Genomic DNA, 20,637 nt, shown 5'->3' on the forward strand with positions numbered 1-20,637 from the left:
ATTTAGTCCACATTATCTATTTTATAATCCGACGGTGTTATGTTATTCGTGCTTTCACAGAAGATAAATAACAGTTTGTCCCAGAAAACTTTGATTTCTGCAATTTGAAGGTTTCCAACTTTAATTATTAGGTTGTGCAAATATGTTATATTTCAACTTTCTAAAGAACATTTGAGCCAAGAATGACACTGATCAAGTGCTTACCGATTTATGTGTGATGTTTGATATCATGCAACATTAATGTTGAAGTTTTAAACGATTTAAACTTTGCATTAGAATTTCTTGGAAATATTCCAAAAACATTAATGTGTGAGAAATTGTGAAAGCCAGCTGGAATTCTTTATGTAATAATTCTTTATGCAAAATTTATATCAACATTAACGAAAAAAGATATTTACAAGTACCGAGCATCATCTTACATGCAAGCTTTCATTTTCAATATCATGCAGGTTTTCAAATTTGAACAAAACCTAATTAAATGTTTTGCAAGAAACGGATTGTTTAGAGAGAACGAAAAGCATTCACCGAACAAAATATGAAGCCCACAGTGTTAACCACTCGTGCGCATTGTGTTGAATGATCTTTCTTTCAAACTTGGAATGAAGTGAATTGACGCATGCGTTATGTAATCGGTCATTTCTTCGCAATCAGTCAACCGATTCCAGTAAAATTAGCGTATAAGATGCGCAATAAGATGGGCTACACGCTGATATTTAAATTGTTGGATTCTGACGTCTATTTCTCGACTTACGTCCAAAACATTTTGCCCGGTAATTTTTTCTGGGACACCCTGTATATTAATAAAAAGATATTAATGAAATAAAACACTTAATAATACCACAGATGGTCATATTACATCATTTTCCCCGCTGCAAGATAATTTCCCCCGACAATTTATTTAACGGACATGCAGTGATATTATGTGCAAATTTGATCAAAATAGCCATTTCTTAACCCCATGTGAACTACCTGCCGATTGGCCAAAGAGAAGTTTTCATTATCGACTGGACCAATCAGCAACATTGTTAGAATAATTTCACCACACAAAATAAATGGGGTGAATTATTTGCAAAGCTCCATTCTGATTGGTGATTCAAGTGAATATATCACATAATTGACCAATCAGAGGCCATGTTAGATCGGCAGGTAGTGCTCAGGGGGTTAAATAAAACAGATCAAATAATTCCGTAACTGACTCTTGGCCCATCATAGTCCCATCAGTTTTCAAAACAAACTGCATGCATTCATTTCCAAACAGATTTTCTTGTCACCTCCAACAAGCAACTTTATTATTGTTTCCGATTTGATCATTGTCGGAGTACAACCATTTCAAGCCTCATCAGTGGCAGTTGATATTGGATTATAAGAGTTTTCTTGAAAATTATTCTGACAATGTTGCTGATTGGGCCAATTGATAATGAAAACTTCATTTTGGCCAATCGGCAGGTAGTTCTCATGGGGTTAAAATAGACATCACTTGATTTGTTGGGAGTGGCCATCTTTTCTTTTGATCTGTTTATCGCTTATTTAATTTCTTTCCAAAATATGCCAACATGATTACACGGTGTAAATAGCCTGGCTTGAACATTATGTTGGATCCTGGTGTCATCAGGACTCATGTGTATTTCTATATGGAGCAATCATTTAAAAAAACAAACAAGTTACAATAAACTGAAAGTATGGACAATTGGGCTATTCCATTTAAAATTCACACTTACCCATGTGAAAGATGTTGGAAACTTCTTCCACGGGGAGTATGAATTCTAAATAGAATGAACATATTGGGCAGATCTCATACACCCTCCGAGAAAGATTCAACTTGAACCTTCCACAGAGGGAGGGCGAGTTTGAAATGTGTTCATTCCATTTGAAATTCACACTCCCCCTGTGGAAGATATTTCCATTATCTTCCACAGGGGTAGTGTGGAATTTAAATGGAATAGCAGGAACATATCTCTGCATGTCCGTTTAAGTCTTGCTAGTCGTTAGAAAAAATGTGTCCTCCATCTATGTCCTTTAGTCTTTTTCGCATGAAATAACAATTCATACCGACAAATATTATACCCAATTAAACTTACCATCGTCAATGATGCTAACAACCACACCGTATCCGGTGATGCCCAGCTTCCATGCCGGCATGGTGTTCATGTCTATACCTTTGGTGGCTCCATTCTGAGCCTGGTTGAACTGTAATGAAATAGACAAATAAAATTTGTCTTATGGGTTCTAACCTTAATGCCAAGGGCTATTTGGCAATTGGAAGGGAAAGAAGGAAGGAATAAAGAAAGAAAACAAACAAAGAAGTTGTTTGCTCAGCTGGGATTCGAACCCAAGACCCTTCGCATTCCAAGCACTAGGTTGGCGACCGGCAGCCACAGGTCTTTCACTGGCCCGGCCAATGAGAGCGTGCCTATATATCCCTTGGAAAAATTCAATTGCATCATCACTATGACCTGGTACTGTTAGGGCTAAAGGATTGAATAGGGTATTTAAGTACAAAGACTTTCAGAAAAACACCTTTAAAAAAAAAAAAATGATGTGGACAATGCGGTGTGGTGAAAACAGCACTTATTTGGAAATTTTCCTTGCATTCTCAGGAAGTCATTTGGCAGTGCCTCCAGGAGAACTTGTCTCTCCACCCACCCAACTTAAGCTTTGAAGGGTGCACAATAGTAATAAATTTCCCTATACTTTGTGTACAAAATGGCCTCTATTCAAATGGCTCTACCTACCTTACGAAGCGACTCAATTTTTCAAAGTGATGTTTTCCTGACTGACAAACAAGCAAGCAAGTAAACAAACTAAATTAAATATATTGGTGACCATTGAATTTTCGAGCTACCGGACCACGAATGCAATACACTTTTTTCACCCAATTTTCAAAATAGAAGCACTTGTGATTTTACCCAGAAGCAGCCGGTTTGAGAAATACATGAAAAATCTGATTAAAAGCCCAGAATCTTTTCCAATCTTGGCAGATGCTTAGATTCAAGCCTACATTTATTACCTGGCACAAATTTTTCCCAAAATCTGCACTTTTTTTTTGTTTTTTTAATATTGATTTATAGGTTTTACCGAAATGTAAAAACACCGCAGATCAGGACGGAATCCCACAAGAGACATTATTTGGTGATGTGAAATCTGAAGCATGGTTGAATTTACAAGAGTTTTAATAGGTTTACTGCTGCGCCATGTACATGTAACCAACATACATGTAAGGGTTGTAACTGGATGGCATCACCATTCAGAAAGACAAACTGCCACACAACTTGCAAGAACATTTTGATGTCTTGCAGGGAGACACAAAATTGAAGAAAAAAGGTTATTCTGGTCCTCAATTGAGCTGCACAATGCCGACCCTACAGTATTTTTATTCATTCTTTTGTATTTAGACTATATTGTAGCTACAATCCTGATGGACATGGACAGATGCAAGGAATAAATTGCTGTTAAATTTGATGGTTGGTGTAAATGTTTTACTGCCAATTTAACCATGAATATCAATGTGTTAATACATTTTTGACATGTGCAGTGTTTAAATAGTTTTTAATTTACAAATTTTTATTGATTTTTCATATTTTGTTTTCCATCTTACAAGGAAGCCTAAAGCCTACTATAAAATGATCTGTATTGAGTTGCATCAATTGCTCCAGCTGTTTATTTATGAGAATGAAAATCGTGTATCACCACTTTTTACTCCAAATTCGCCTCATACAAACCTCAACCATATGGTTACTCCTACTCGACTGAACAGGCCTGGAAAAAACAGGCAATTCAGAAATCTCCTTGCTGGGAAATTTGGTCATTTGGAGGGAAATTTTGCTTTTCTGGATAAAGAAATACATAAGAAATGGTGGGAATCCTGCCAAGTTGGAGGGAAATAATTCTCTCTTGCCAGGAAATAAACATACTTTTCCAGGCCTGCGACTGAAAGTCTGGACAATCATGATAAAAGTAAGAACTTACCAAATACCACTGTTTCGGAAACAATGGATCTGTGAATTTCAATGGTTTGTCGTCTGCACCCGTTGCATCGGCAGGAAGCACGTCGTCAGGTAGCGCACGGAAATCACGCTTATGGAGCTCGTTGAGATGCTGCTGTTGCACCCATTGGACCTGGTTAACGAGTAGAAAGGTTTGAAATATGAGACCGTACAGTGAATCAGCCGTAAAGTCGGCCCTGGTCAATTTTGTTTTATTTTGTGTTTAGAAAAATATATCATAAGCTTTTCAGTTCTACATGTGTCTCTTTTTTCACATTGCTGCTAATAAATATCAAACAGTCATAATTGGCGGTCATTTCAAATCATCCCCAAGTCAACGAGGTTCAGGAATGTCCTCTCATTGTTAATTGTTTTGTAACCCACCACTTGAACAGGATTTAGCCAAAGCAAACAAAGACTACATGTAGCGCTATTTAAGGATTCTATAGAAATATGTAGAACACTATTAATTATCCTCTTCAGCAATATGTTTATTGATTGGTTTTTAAAACGGTGTTTGACTCGCACTATCAAATGAGAAACATATCGCACCAAATTGAGGTACCTATGAATACGACCTTCATGCTCATTTTACAATTTAACTCAGAATACAATTTGTCGACTTTGCATCTCATTTGTAGTGTGCGGCCACATATATGTGATGCAATAAAGCAAAGTGAGTTATTCGTCGAGCAAAATCAAAATTCAGTTTTCAATTTCATTTTATGTAATATTTTCATAGCATTATTTCCCTAAAAATTCTGTCACAATTGGACTTAATGTTCCATGGATAATGTAATTTTAGTATTGTCAAGAACATAAAATACGAATGAAGTTGAATATTCATTATTGGCTATATCTCAAAATCAATATCAAACGACCCATAATACATGTAGCTTGATCATGGTGGACAATAGTGATAATTTCACCCAAAATGATCGCAGGAAGGTTATGGTTAAGTAAAGGCGCTCATTAAACATTTTTTATCTAGTATTTTGCGGTTCTCGGGTTGCATGTTTCACCAGGTAAAGCGTCTACCGCAATGCCTCCACCTTGACATGCATCATTTAAACTGGGGCAATTTCATTTGGAGCTGGGGAAAAAAATCCAATTCTAAACAATGAAATAAAATAAAATAAAACAAATTCATGCAAATGAGCTATAATATTAGCATATTTTGCGACAGAAATCCAGTGGAATTTGAACACCGCCAATCGCGACCCTTCCACCAAGTCCCATTACTATACACCTTTTCAGATAAAAAAAACAGCACTTGGTAAAATGAGCTATCAAATGAGCATATTTTGCGACAAAATGAATTTGAAGACCACTAATTGCCACCCATCCACCAAATCAGATCACTGCACACCAAACCAGTTCCGAGAAATTGCACTTGCAAACCTCAGAAAAACGAATGGAATGACTGACAGATGGGATGATGGTCGGATAACCAGTAAACATAATAAGTCCTGTGGAGGCATAAAAAATATGCTGGGGGGGGGGGAAATCTCACAGAAACTTTTGCATGTGTGTATTAATTTTGGACTGGTATGATCTCTGTAAATAAAAGATGTCCTTACCCGTGGGTCATTCTCAAGAAATTCGGTTATATCAGCTCTTCGTTTGGTTCTTTTTCCGTCTTCGTGTCTCACTAGGTACATGTCCTTAAGAGTGCCAATCTGGGATTGAGAAAGCAAATCATTCACTTTTACATAGACGTGTATATATATGAGTTGACTTCTGACATCAATGCCTGACAGTATGCGCATACATTGTCACAATTTCCATTGTTTTTTACCTGGCAGTATGCGCGCGCATCATATTTTGTTCAGGCCTTGTGTTTATAAAACTCCCGCTCCCGCTATTATGTGCAATATAATATATGTTTTTCTTATGCTTATTTCTTGTAATATTGTATTTTAATAACTTTTATGTGTAATAATTCACTTTTACATACACGTGTAGGGGTGAGTTGACTTCTGACGTCAATGCCTGACAGTATGCGCACACATTGTCACAATTTCCATTGTTTTTTGCCTGGCAGTATGCGCACGCATCATATTTTGTTCAGGCCTCGTGTTTATAAAACTCCCGCTATTATGTGAAATATAATATATGTTTTTCTTAGGCTTATTTCTTGTAATATTGTATTTTAATAACTTTTATGTGTAATAATAGTAAATAATTTTTTGATGTTTTAATATTGTAAAAAGTAACACAATTTGGCTATTTGTCATGATGTTATTTTGAATAAATATGAAATGAAATGAAATGAAATGAAATGAAATTAATGTTATCTTTAGTTATCCTCGGGATAACCTCCATATTTTCCTTATTTCTGACACTGATACCAGTCCCTTCCCTTTGTTGATAAACACTGAGGTCAACTCATCTATATAGGCAGGGCCTCAAGCTAGCCCTTGTAAAAATATAGAAATAATAACTGTTGTGATTTGGTAGTTCACAGCATCTTGCGAATGGAAATGAGCTTCAAGGCAAAAATTACATTGATCATTCATAGCGAATGTGTAGACAAATTCTGATATCACATACATACTTCTGTAGGTCCTGTGTTTCTTGAGTTATGTTGTAAAGAGGGCTGAAACAACAACACTTTTGTAAAACGCATGTAACTCATTTGATAAATTAAGCTAGTTTTCAAAGTATATGATTTGTAGAATGAACTTTTGCAAAACATCAAAGTGTTATTTTTCAATAATATATTGATTTAGATAATAAAAATCGAAATCTCAAAGAAACTTTTGCATGTGTACATTAATTGTGGACTGGTACATTGTATAATCGCTATAAATAATATACTGGGCAAAAAATAGAGAGCAGCATTTGAAATCTAACAGCTGCTGCTGCTGAACATTTATGACAATTGCAAACAGAAAGTTTTTATTTCACATTAAATTTACCAGTGCAAGTGAAAAAAACGCAACAGGTTAATTTCTTAAAAATATGGGAATTATAGGACATTTTGTAACAATATATAAGAAAATATAGGAAGAGTGTAAAAATAAAGGAAAATAGGAATATAGGGCTGCTTGAAGCCATGTATAGGTGCTATAGAAAGAACTTAAATTTGTAAACCATTACAGAGTTAAATACATTCCAACTTATATTATATGGATCTCTCTGTTATCCGGCCATGTGCTCTTCAGTGGTAAATTTGAGAAAAACAATGCTCTCAAATACCATCTTTCAGTATTATCCGGATATCAAATTAATTTTCTAAGCTTTTAAGTTTCATCTCCAGTCTGAAGATACAAAATCTGAGATAATTTAGTAAATCCACTTTCAATGTGGAAATTTATTCTTAAGATAAGTAAATTGTAATCTTCTTACACAAAAGTTGTATTTTATTCATGATAAATCATGCATGCTGTTTTCCATTGTAGATTTATTATGAGTTGCAATTACTCTGGGGTGACTTTGTGCATGTAATTTTTATTTGTGCCTGTAACTGTGGTGCATCAAAGATTTTCAGGCAACCCCAGAATGCATTGTGTGACTAAAAGTATTTCGCCCACACACTCCGGGCTTCCTTTGATCAATACCCTATCAACATGATCAATAAATTGGTTCATATATCATACCAAACCAATGGCCGCTATCATAGTTACTCCTGGAGCACATTTAGTTCAAATCATCCTCCAGACACGCTCCACAAGACATGCAAATGCATGTGAACAAAAGAATTACTTCAACCAATACCAGTTTAACTTTTTACAGGTGATGTACTCCATTGTATGTATTCCATTGTATATGCATGCAGCCCTCGAATTAACCCACGGCACCCATGGCATTTTGCCGTGGGTGCCCATCCCCACTGCTGTAATGCCCTCAAAATATGTCCTTTACCCAAGGCAGTCACTTGCTGTGCCCTCTAATGAAGTTGCCGTCGGTGCCCCTGGCCCTGCCCCTTCATTATAAAATCATCTATCTATGTTTGTGTGTGTTTTCTTCACTTTTGAGAAATTGCCTTGGTGCCCTTCTCAAATTTTCAACAGTTGCCACGATGCCCTCTTGAATATTACAAACTGCCGTGCTGCCTTGCCTTTTCAGTGAAAATCCAAGGCAATTCTCAACTTGCCCTAAAAAAGTTGCTGTGCCCCTTCAGATCCTTAATTCGAGGGCTGTATGCATGTCTTCTGGAGAATGTCCGGATGATACACATTAATCGATGGATACCATTAGTTGTTGTCTCCAATAACTGTGGATAGTTCCTAAATTTAACAGGCTCTTAATTTGTCAAAATTAGAAAAGAGAACACTATTTCTTTCCTAATTTGATCAAGAATTTAAGAGCCTAACAGTAACAGCGCTATGTAAAGTCTTCTTTTGTGTAGTGTGGAGCATTTTGCAAAACCATATTACATTCTGGGGGTTTGTGTGAAAATATTCTTTGGTGGTGCATAACCTTCATGTATACAGGTTGATTGTTGAACCAACTATACGCACAAGTGCATGCACCTTTTATTATCTAATTCAGAGCCTGCTTACCTGTCTGACAAACCGGAAGCCATGCTCCTCTGCGACATCTCTGGCGACTCTTTCACCGCCTTCAATCTTCAGCGCCCATTCCTTCACGTAGATTTTATCATCTTTCTTTGCTGATTGACATTGGACAACCAAGTAGCATACCAACAAGCTGAACAATGTCCGAGATATCAACTGCTTCATGATCTAAAACAAGAAGAAAAACATTATGAATATTAGCTCTAGTAAGAGCCATGGTTACAATACACCCCGTAAAACCCTGTCCACAAGCCAGTTGTTCAGAAGCCAAAAATCAGCAGATTAAAAAGAGGTCCATGCAGAAATCATAACATCTAACGCTAAATTTATACTACATAGCGCAGCGACAGCAGCGATTGGCTTATACCCAATGAGGTAGATCGCTTTTTGTTGCATTGGGAAAGTGACACTACCTCATTGGTCAAATAACAACCGCTTTTCGCTCAGTGATAGAGCTTAATAAATTCAACTTTAGTGTAGAGAGGACCATTAAGTATATACAATGTAATAGCTTATTGAGACTAATTGTCATGATTTTGCTAAGCAAATATCGGACACAAATCCAGTTGTGTTTATATTGAATGAAAATATGGATCGGATATTGTGTTGTTTATATCACTCGGGTAACCCCTTTTGTAATCTGGAGAGCAAATATTTTGATGGTCTATATTTTTTCACAGTAAAAATAGCCTTGGCTGATCGGATTGTCTAAACCACACAATTAAATGTACATTGACATGCTCGCGAATATTGCACTGCGAAATTTAAACATTTCTTTTGTAAACTTAGATCAGGTAACTTCAAATCAAGCGAGTATGTTTTTCACACCATTATGTAACAAACTGAAATGAAAACCTGAACTCCTTTCTACAAATCTTTAGTTTGTAACAAAGGGTACGAACAAAGATATTGATAATGACGTCATTGAAGAGCTTAGGCAGGATAATAGGAAACCACGTGAGACGGTGACCAAACCCAAAACCAATACTAAAACTCAATATTTGAAATGACCGAATGTCAACACTTATCTGTGCTCGGTATCTGTGCTATGCATTCCTGCTGGCGCTAACATGTTCGCAACATCGTGTTCCAAAGGTACTGATCAAGTTCTATATTCTGATATATTGTTGGTAAACCATGGAACCTGTTCACAAGGATCTCCAGGAACCAGCAGCTATCATTCATTCCTTGTGGATCTTGTGTACCATACATTGGTGACACTTACAGAACTTTAAAGAGAACCAGTAAACACAAGAAACCCACTGGCAACACCAAAGAGATTATCCAAAGATTAACGTCTCAGATTTGCCCCATGTGCAATGCTCTGGTAGATCCACCAAATGGTTTGTCGATTATGGAGCGTATGTACGCTCAAAGCACAGTACGTGGCTCAGAAGAATCAAACAAATAATACTGTAGATAAATGCAACTCATTCATTCATTCATTTTTTCATTCATTTATGAATGGAAAAAGGATGGAAAATAAGATCAGAGACTAGTAGGATCGGACCCGGGGATCGGACATGCAACTCATTTAATTTGCTGCACCAGGTTTTTTCACCCCACATCCCCATTTAATTTGAGTTGACTACATTTTGCAAGCATGGAAAACTATGGTACATGTACATTAAAGGCCCATTCAGTGATTTGCTCATCCGGACGATCGTAAAAATCATCAAAATTCAGATTTTGGTACCTTTGTAATTGGCATAGATGTGCTAACATAGCCTGCTAGTGGTTCGGTCGAAAGCCGTGTATTTTAGACAAAATAAAGCATTTGCATGATTCTGGACTTTTGATACTGACAGTACAAAAGTCCGACTTCGAGATCGAAAGAAGCTCACTCTCCATCGTACCAACACGCGTTGCGTATTGTTTCTACTACTTATTACATCAGTAGCTACTATTTTAAACAAAATACACAATTTTAACAGCTTTTAACTGTTTTTCATATTTGAATTGACCGTTAGTTTGACTCGGTGACCTTTAATTCCTGATTTTGTTTTCTACTACAAAATTAAGCGTCTGTTTTAAATCAATTTAGACTCTACTTCCCCGTGTTAGAAACACTGGACTAGGAAGTTTTTCCAGTCGATTGGTGGCGCACTGTCTGAAAATCTCGATTTTCTCGAGTCGATCTGAGTTGAAGTAGAAAACCTTTCTAAAACTTCTGTTTTTAGACTAATTTGTCGATATATTTAGGGGAAAATGGTTTAATGAAATTCTGTAGACTTATTCTTTATTTCTAAGCAACTCTGACAAATTTCCATTTTTTTTATTGTTCCTGTGAAATCACTGAAAGGGCCTTTAAGCCATTCCCACCGCCAGATAGATGACAAGGACGCAGCGGGTGGATGTTTCGCACTTCCGTATTGCAGGACCATCAGGTGTAATTGTTATCCATTGGTCAACTGGGTATGATCGAGCTAGGTAGGCCTATTTTACTGTACACAGATCAAATCTGTGGTACCAGTAAGGATTCAAACTTTGGTGGTAGGCCTACACACTATATAGAGGCTCGGAAGATGTTAAATCGGGGGGGGGGTAGGGTAGGCCTACTTTTCCATAGCCACCAAAATGATTGGGGGTGGTGAACTCCCCGGGCCCGGAGCCACTGTATCTAGACGAATCCAATGAGCCAAGTGATGGTCAAAATTCAGTCGGCCATTACTGGGTCCCCTCTGCACCAAATGGGTGTAGTTACTGCTCAAATTTTGGATTAAAGCCACTGAAAAAAATCAATGTTATATTGTATTGTGTTGTAAACTTTTATCATTCATAACACGGGTGATGGAATACAGTTTTAAATCATTTCAAATTTCAGATGGAATAGACCCGAAGGGGGACCCGGCTATGGCAGCCATTGAGGTGTAGAATGCGTGAAATGGGATTTGTCTATCAGTGATACGCTGACGCAAACATGGTTACATGAATGGTTATGTTTTTCTTTAGGTGGGACTTAATTGTTGAATTGTATGATCACATCTTGCAATTTGTCAAAAATCAACTCCTTTTATTTTGTATTTTGCTTGTAAACGGTATATTTCAAAATGTTTTCACCCAAACTATGCAGAAGTATACATTTGTCCAATATTTTCTTTCTTTTTCTTATTTGCTCCCTTACTTTGTTTCTAAATCTGTTGTGATGAAAAGACATGTTATTAAGTAAATTCTTCTGGGGGCTGCATTATACAAATGATTCGTACCCATGCACAGCATGGGTAGGGCTGCATGTGCAATAATAATTATGAGCCAGGAGGTATAATTTCCAAATGGCTCGCCAAAAATCGATTGGCCCCCTCTCAGACTGTCAAAAATTGCTTTCCCCCCCTCTCAGCGTGCCAAGAAATCTTTGCCCCCCTTTACACATGCCAAGTTTTTGGGATCCCAATTTGCAAACCTTAAATGGTCTAATACCGTACATGTTTTGCAATTAGCGTTTCCGTACTGTTTTCCTAAGCCTTTTTTTTTTGTTAGAGCGTTTTCTTTTTAAAAAGGCACCCCATGAATGTGTGCCAAAAATCACTTGCCCCCCCACCTTGCCAAAATTGCTTGGCCCCCCCCTTTTCGACTTGGCAAAAGTTCTTACCCCCAGGGCTCATAATTATTGCACAACCCCTTATCATTATAAAAGTTTTATAGTAAAACACACTGCAATTAAACACTTTCTTCAAACTACATTTACCGTATTCGTTCCAATAAGCGCCCATGGCCCAATAAGCGCCCACCCAGGGTATTTTCAATTTGCTAAAGGGTACCATTAATGTTGAAGTGACGGATAGACGTCGATACAGTGGGGGATTAGAAGTCCTGTGTAAACATGCAATATATTTTCTGCATCAGAAAAGCTACTGGAACGTCTCAGGAGTCAGGACCCTTTTATAACGTATGTAAATTTGTCTCTAATAAACGCCTGTTAGGAAAAAATTGGGTAAACCATGTAAAAAATAAGCGCCCACCCATGACTTTGTGAATGAAAACGGTACATGTAGGGGTACCGGTAGGGCTTTGGGAAAAAAAATATTTAGGCCTCCACATTTTCCCAAGACATTTTTATGATGTGTTGACAATGACAAAATTTTTAGCAATTGCAGTTTTAATGAATATGGTAGTAAATGTAATGATTACCTACAGAGTTACTCGAGAACTTTAGCTTTGAATTTGCACATGATAGTTACGCATTCGATGCTAGAGAGCTCTAGAGTGCATTGCTATCATTTTTCGGTTGGACAGCAGTGCAATTTTTTGCACCGGTGGTTATTTATTCTGTTAATGTTGAAATTTGGATGGAAGTTATTTCGATGAGTCAACTGTATCTTTTGAGCAAGATTTGCCTTTTGGGTAGTCTAAAATGTTGCTGAAGAGTAATTTTAGCAACATTTTTGATGCAATCGCTTGTCATGATCGGCTGTATTTACTTCTGAACTTCCATTGCTTCACACGTTGTCATGCTTTTGCGAATTCGACTAGATTTTGAATGCAATGGTCTCTAGCCTAGAATGTGAAGCTATCGGTGAGCAAATTCTTGGCTAGACTTCTTGAACAACTACAGAGATAGCTGCCTGGATTACCCTGTGTAAAGATAGTCACTTGTGCTGAGCATGAAATTGGTCACTTATCGCTCACTGTTCAAAATGTGACATCTACACCAATTACAGTCCCCGAAACTGTCTACTTTTTAGCCGACTTCAATTCCGAAACATTTAGTGATAGTTAAAAATGCGATCCCCAACCCTTTGGTTACCTTTGGACGAATTTTTCAAATCTCCGCTGAGTCTCCGTGTCTGAATTTCCCGGTACAAACATCGAAAATGTCGCAATTCTCAGTTCTCGGTGATGATACTATATCCGCATCGCTGTTTTCATACATGAATATGCATATCTCTGACCCCTGTAAGGTCAAAAAGCGTGGCGTTGATTTCAACCAATCCGATCCACCGTTTAATAAGCAGCTTGATACTGACGTCATATCTGAGGTGACCAGGAGGCAGGAGCTACCATATTGGCAAACTGAAGCCGACGCGTGCGTTCTTTTGGTTGGCATAAATCGAACAAAATTTTCAATAACGGGTAATAGTATGATTTCAATTTTTATTAATGAAGTTACTTGTAGTTTTGAGGAATGACAAAGTTGTTTTTGGAAACTTAGATGTTTGTTTCAACTGATGATGTAGGATCGCAAGGTGAGTGAATTCGTGAAGAGATTTGCTTGTTTGAGTGATACTAGTAGGATACGGGATGTAGGCTAGTCCTCTGTGTTTGACCGGCTCCGACGTCTCAATTCACAACGTCTCAATTCGTACCTGCTTACCAGACAGCAATACTGCGTATTGCTGTATGGAACCAGATATATGCCTGGATGGAATTAAATTAATAAAATTGCAATTTTCTTTGGCTTTGGCAAGGCATTTCGTGATCCACAGCCTCATCCCCCCACTTTTCTCAAAAAAAGTTGAGATTTTTATATCACTGGAAACCTATGGTACGGTACATAATGTTTATGTACAAAATATTTCTTGCAGATTTATAATTCGTTTCGCAAAGATATCGTGAAATTTGACTTTCGTTCTGGTGCACCAGAACGAAATTACAACGCACTGTCTATACTATAGTACTATGGAGCAGTGTAATACACATTATCATGCATAACTCGCGAACGCAGAATCGGAATCAACTGAAATTTTGGGAATATGCTTTTTCATGGATATGTACTGAAAAATGTCATAAAAAGAGGATGCTAGGTCATCACGAAATATTAGTTATCTCACTCAAGACTTGTTGTTCGGATAAAAATTGAAACCTCTGACAGTAACTTGAGTAAGAGCATTTTATGGAAAATAAATACAAATCTATAATTTTCATGGAAATGTTACAATAATGCTTTAAGCTTACCTTCGGTTTTGTAATTTCTCTTCGACCTTGACTTGGGCACAACAGCACAAGATGGTATGTGCGCCGTGTGAATGAATGGTCAACAAATCCCCCACTAAAAACTGATCGATCTTCCCCCTCAAATCACAGTGTTTCCACTAGTTTCAGTTCATGATCATTCCTCGATATGTAACGAATAAAAGAATAAACTCGATGCGGATAATTAAAACACGAAACAAGTGAATTATGACAAGTAAACAACTACCATATGTTCGCTTTCTATTGCTACCAGCACAGTCACGACTCGGGAAGTTGTTGTCAAAGTTTCGTTGAGGTTGGGTTACCTCTTTCCAGCACGACAGAGCCAGCACGACAGAGCCTAGCCTGAGTCCCTGGCCTCTCACTCGCAAAATGGCGGACAAACATGGCGGCGGCTCGTTCGAGGCCTGAGAACGATCCGTGCATTTTTCATGGAGGACTTTTTCATGCGCGCCGACGTTTTTTGACGGCGCGATAAATATCCATATATGGACTTATATAATCCATATATGGAATACATAGTCCATATATGGACTTATATAGTCCATATATGGAGATCAAACAACTTAGCGCCATTTCGTCGGAATTTTGAACAGCGATGTCGAAATTCAATCACGGCGCCGTGTGGAAGACACATTTTGGACAGGATATACCGATTTGTGGAATAATAAATAAGGTATAATGAACGGGAAGTGTTCAACATTGCTTGGACCAAACTGGAGGTGAAGAAAGAGTCGTACATAATCCGATTTGGAAGAATTTGCGTGGATAGTTACCGGGAGTGTCGCTGTGTGCAGTAAATGTGTACACTATGTGATTATGCATGTATGGCTATGCATGCTATACTTTTACATGTCATGATGGTGATGATGTTGTTTTTTTACGTACTGTCTGCATGGTCTGAGCCCATTTGAGTGACGACATATTTAATCAGCTCTATTCTAGTATAAAACAAGTTCATTCTTACGGCAGTGTGCTTTCTTATGGTCCGTCTGCATCTCAAGTTGCCGTGCAAAAATGGACATATCATGCATGCAAACCGTGTGTGAATGTAGCCTGTTACTTCTGACTAGGCCTCAGTGGCATACATCGCATCACATTGATTGTACTTGTAGACAGGCCTAGCATCTGACTTGACAAGAGAATATACTGCTACTTGAAAATATCGTCGCACCATGTACGTACCAACCGACAGTCACTGCAATCATGCAATGCCAATGATCAAAACCCTGAGACTTCCATGCAAGATTCTCCATCATTTATGCCATGCATGCATGTCAATGTCATGAATGTTGTACCAACACAACATTTAGCGGATAGCCGTAGCACAGCGAGGCCTTGGCCCGAGGCTAACCCTGGAGAAACCAGTTGATTTCAGCCCGATGTCATGATTTTTGCCCAGGATTATATTGTTGCATGCCTACTTCCAGCTTCCAACATGTCCAAAGTCATGAATTGTACTCATGCATACCATCATTGGTACTGGCACTGACTGGAGAGTTTTACGCTGATGTTGACAGTGTTACCATCATTCATGGCCATTCATGTCATCATTATTATTGACTGTGTATTCTGACTGACATGAGTACTATATGCCGAGATCTGACTGAACAAGCACCAATGCCGCCAATGGCATACCACATGAGTATACACTATACAGTGTGTCATCCTGTCAGAAGCTGCAGGCCTGCCTACAAAAGAAAAACGGTAAGCAAAAACATGACAACAGTTGTGGCCTAGTTGAACATGATGTCCTCTCCTCTCCCGTATGAGGTCTAGACTAATTAGGCCCTGCCCTACTACGAAGCCCCTGTTGGCCTTTTAAATTATTAATATACTAGCAAGCAAGTCATGATTGTATTATACTGTAAAAGTCCTAGCATATCCACCCCCACCCCGAGTGTTAGTATGCTAGCATGAGCTAGTACGAGGAACCCATACAGTAGTAGCTCTGCACAATTATAACCCCCTTATATTAATTGGTCTAAAATTTGTATATCCCCCCCCCCATTATATTCATGACCTCCCCTTAGGGGGCTGTCATTTTCTACAGAAGGGGGTGGGTCATATATGTCAGTGACCGGAGTAAATTTTTTCATGACACCCCCTATACCCCTATCGCGGTCTAATTTTTTTACAACCCCTCTATCTCAGGTCGAAAATTTTATGCCCCCCCTTCCACCAACACAGACTGACTACAAATTATTTACTGGAACTAAGGTGGCTGTCAATTTCTTCGGAAGGGGGTCATGAATATATTGGGGGGTCATAGAATTTTGAGACAAAAAATAGGGGGGGTTATAATTTTTTAACAACCAAAATATGGGGGTTATAAAAGAGCTGGTGACTCAAAATCTTTGTGCACTACGCGCGCATTCTTTAACTTGAAAACAAAAATGTGCGCACAATGCAAGATATTTGCGCGCTCCGCGTGCCTTCTAAGTTACACTTACGATCAAAATTTTTAACACGTTTCGCGCACTCTGGCCTAAAATTTGGTTGCGCTCTGCGCCTTTCTTCCGGCGATAAATAATTTGTCTTAGGGGGGTCATAAATTTTTTTCGACCCGCAAAAGGGGGGTCGTAAAAAAATTTAGCCCGCGATAGGTGGGTCGTAAAAAAATTGACTCCGGTCAGGCAGTCACTGACATATTCACGCACTCCGGCCTAAAATTTGGTTGCGCTCCGTGCCTTTCTTCCGGCGATAAATAATTTGTCTTAGGGGGGTCATAAATTTTTTTCGACCCGCGATAGGGGGGCGTGACAAAATTGAGACGGCGGTAGGGGGGGCGTAAAACAGTTGATTCCGGTCAGGCGGTCACTGACATATTCGCGCACTCTGGCCTAAAATTTGGTTGCGCTCCGCGCCTCTTTTCCGGCGATGAATAATTTGTCTTGGGGGGTCATAAATGTTTTCGACCCGCGATAGGGGGGTTGTAAAAAAATTTAGCCCGCGATAGGGGGGTCGTAAAAAAATTGACTCCGGTCACTGACATATTCATGACCCCCCACCTGCCGAATAAAATGACATCCCCTAAGGCACGAAGCGCGCAAAAATCTAAATGTGAAGAAAGTGCGCGGAGCGCGTCAAAATTTTGAATCACAAAACTAAAGTTTGTGCATACATTTTGATCGTAATTAAGATTGTCCGCACAGCGTCTTGAAATTTTGGAGTCACCAGCCCTTAATAATTCTATAACCCCCTAATTTTGGTGTAAAAAATTATAATCACCCCCCCCCCCCCTACTTTTTGGTCAAAACATTCTATGACCCCCCCCCCCCCCGTATATTCATGACCATGCTGCTTTTTTTGCTTTTTCCATGTGATTTCTTTGTTTTGATAATAAAAATACATGAAGATAAAAAAAAAATGACAGTCCCCTAAATAACCCGATAAATAAACGACCATGTACAAATGATGTACATGTACCTGTTGCTCCACAATTTATTTCTAATTTCTTTTCATTTTAATAAAACCCCGGATAAAACCAGCTCAAATGATCTTTTTTTTTAATCTGTTGCAACGGTCTGTAACGATATTAAAATCTACTGTTAACGAAGGTTAAGCATTTTTCTTGTTTTGACGTGGTCTTGACAGGTAATCAGGTATACATGAATGAAATATATATCCAATAATCAAGTCGCATCATCACGCGACAAAAAATTATGCGACCGGAATTTAAAACATTTCAGTTGACTAACTATTTTACTGTGAGTGGGTGTGCCGCGCCGTAAAACTTGGCTGTACATTCTCTACGGCGTGGACTGTGTTATATGATAAATACTGTTCACTGTAACTGCAAAAATAATAAGAAACGAGCCTACCCTCCATTTTGAAATAATTAAAAAAAAAAAACAACAACAAAACACTCATTTGGGGCCTTTGGGCGACACACATGCACTTTATTTAGTTTTCATGTTCGGCCAGGTTTGTTTGGGCTGTTTAACGTGAAATTTTTAGACACGATGAACCACAAATAAAAGTATTCGTCTTGCGAAATAATTAAATATGATGATGAACATAAGTTTGAAGAAAGCAAAGTAACTATGACGGACATGACGGCCGAGTGAAGAGTATTAAACACAATCAGAACGGTGAAAGGAAAATATAACAACAAAGCAATAGGCCTTTTTAAAACTAATTATAATACTGATAGACCAAGGGAATATAAATCGCAGGAAAGAAAGCAATTATCATACGAAAAGAACAAGTTTAAAATTCAGTTGTTTTATTCACGGGCGAGTCGGAAGATAATTTACCCGGGGAAATTTCCTTAAATGGCAATGCGCCATGCGACGCGAAGCGCGCGAAGTCGCACGCGTTTTATTAATGAGCTCAAAAGTCCTCCACGCTCAGAACACGTTTGGTGTTCAGTCCTCGTATACAGCACAGTGTAGCGGCCGTGCGTATATTCGAGGCTGGAGGATTTAGTCTACGACAGAGCCACTCGGAGGCACATGTATGTAATATACCGTATTTCATGAGTTTACGCAGAAAAATGCGCATGCGGGAAATGGTGATATCATGAGTTTGCGCATCCCAAAGCTGCTCAAACCCAGCAATTCCTTGATATGCGCAGCTCTTAAAAGCTGCGTCCTTTTGGGATTTCCTGAGTTTGCGCATCATGCTCAAACTCGGGAAATCTATGTTTTGCGCATCATGCGCAACCTCGGGAAATCTATGTTTTGAGCATCTGCGCATTCATGGGAATTTCCTAGTTTGCGCACGACCTAGTCTCTTTTTGCAGTCGTTTTTATAAATAAATAAATTAGTATATTTTAACCATATTGAAAGCTCTGATGACGTTCAAAGACTATAAGAATGGCAAATTGTTAAGAACAACATTTTTAAAAACAAAACAAGAAACAATACCGTTGCGTGCATCGATTCATTTTGATATATCATATATACTGGTATAATTATATTATATAGGCCCTATCCCGTGACCAGTATATTGGGCCTACACACAAATATTCCCACTCCGCCAATGCCTACCTCTATGCATGCCGAGGTTTACAGGTTGATGGTAGAGTCTTTTGATGAAATAGCCGGTAGGCCTAAATGTTGGATAGTGAAATATAGAGATAATGTCATATTCAGACTAAAATAGCCAGAAGGGTTATTTCACTTTAATACCTTGTCATGTAGGCTTTTTTGAGTTATTATCTGTAGTTATTACTAATATTATTTGAGCATTTCATTTCAAAATACTTAGTGGATTATCCGATTTGTGTATAGGCTAGTGTGATAGGATGCATCATTATAACCATATAATTTCGGATCGTGCTTGTTTTTCAACACTGCCTCATGCGGATTTTTGACATATTTATGTCTAAACAATGTCAAAGGCTTATCATATCAAAACTACAATACAAAATACACACCCATCCGCCTTACACAACCCCCACACACCCCCACCCAATTCTACAAACATACACGCGGTATTATAGATGTCGAGCGCAGAATGCGGAAAAATGCGTTTTGAGCTCACCATAATAAAGCATCACAAAAGCGTCTCATCACATAAACTAACCAGCACACCCCTGTTGTACAGTCATCACACACTCACCCCACACCCGCCAAACAAATACTAAACACGCACATAAGCAATCTAGGCTTACATCATTTATGGACTTTGAAGTATTTTTAAGCGCAGAATGTCGAAAATAAATTTGAGACTTTATAATAATGCCATATGATAACGATTTAGAGCTCACTGTAGAGCTCACTGTAAATGTCATATCACAAAACATGACCGTCTCACCATAACAACTTATACAACCCTTTTCTTCTTTCTTTTCTTTCTGCGTTTCTATCGTCTTTCGTGCACTCTGTTTTTCCCTTTATCCCCAATATAATTATACTTGAAGTATTTCACACACCCAGATTTGGAAAATTGGTTTTATTTTCTTTTTAAAATGCACATAATTATCATGATTATTTAGGCCTATATGGTCAAATCACAATTTTTAAAAGATTGTCAAGTTCAAATATTTATAATGTTCTTTCTTTATTTCTTTCATGAGGCCTATAAAAAAAGTAAAACCCAAATCACAATAGGCCAATGCAAATGATTGACATATATGCTGTATAATTAATCTGTATCTCGTCTGTCAATCATTGTCAAATCAATGGCGATAACATATTTTGGTAAGTCATACAATTGTATAATACGCCGTGATTAGCCGCAAGCCGAAAACGGGAAGGTCAACTTGGCCATT

At 38.2% G+C, this 20,637-nt stretch overlaps 1 protein-coding gene across 1 annotated transcript in view; it reads right to left on the bottom strand.

Moving 5' to 3' along the window:
* LOC140140451 (PC3-like endoprotease variant B) overlaps nt 1–14,711 on the bottom strand; it is a 45,452-nt gene extending 30,741 nt beyond the window's left edge. The window contains exons 1-5 of the mRNA XM_072162211.1: nt 14,399–14,711; nt 8,492–8,674; nt 5,564–5,662; nt 3,967–4,116; nt 2,079–2,187 (exon numbers count right to left, since the gene is read on the bottom strand). Of these exons, the coding sequence (XP_072018312.1) occupies nt 2,079–2,187; nt 3,967–4,116; nt 5,564–5,662; nt 8,492–8,671 (538 nt within the window). The 5' untranslated portion in view covers nt 8,672–8,674; nt 14,399–14,711. The remainder of the gene's footprint in view (nt 1–2,078; nt 2,188–3,966; nt 4,117–5,563; nt 5,663–8,491; nt 8,675–14,398) is intronic.
* Between the last annotated feature and the right edge of the window lie 5,926 nt (nt 14,712–20,637).

Source organism: Amphiura filiformis, chromosome 19, assembly GCF_039555335.1.
Source record: "Amphiura filiformis chromosome 19, Afil_fr2py, whole genome shotgun sequence".
Classification (NCBI taxonomy): domain Eukaryota; kingdom Metazoa; phylum Echinodermata; class Ophiuroidea; order Amphilepidida; family Amphiuridae; genus Amphiura; species Amphiura filiformis.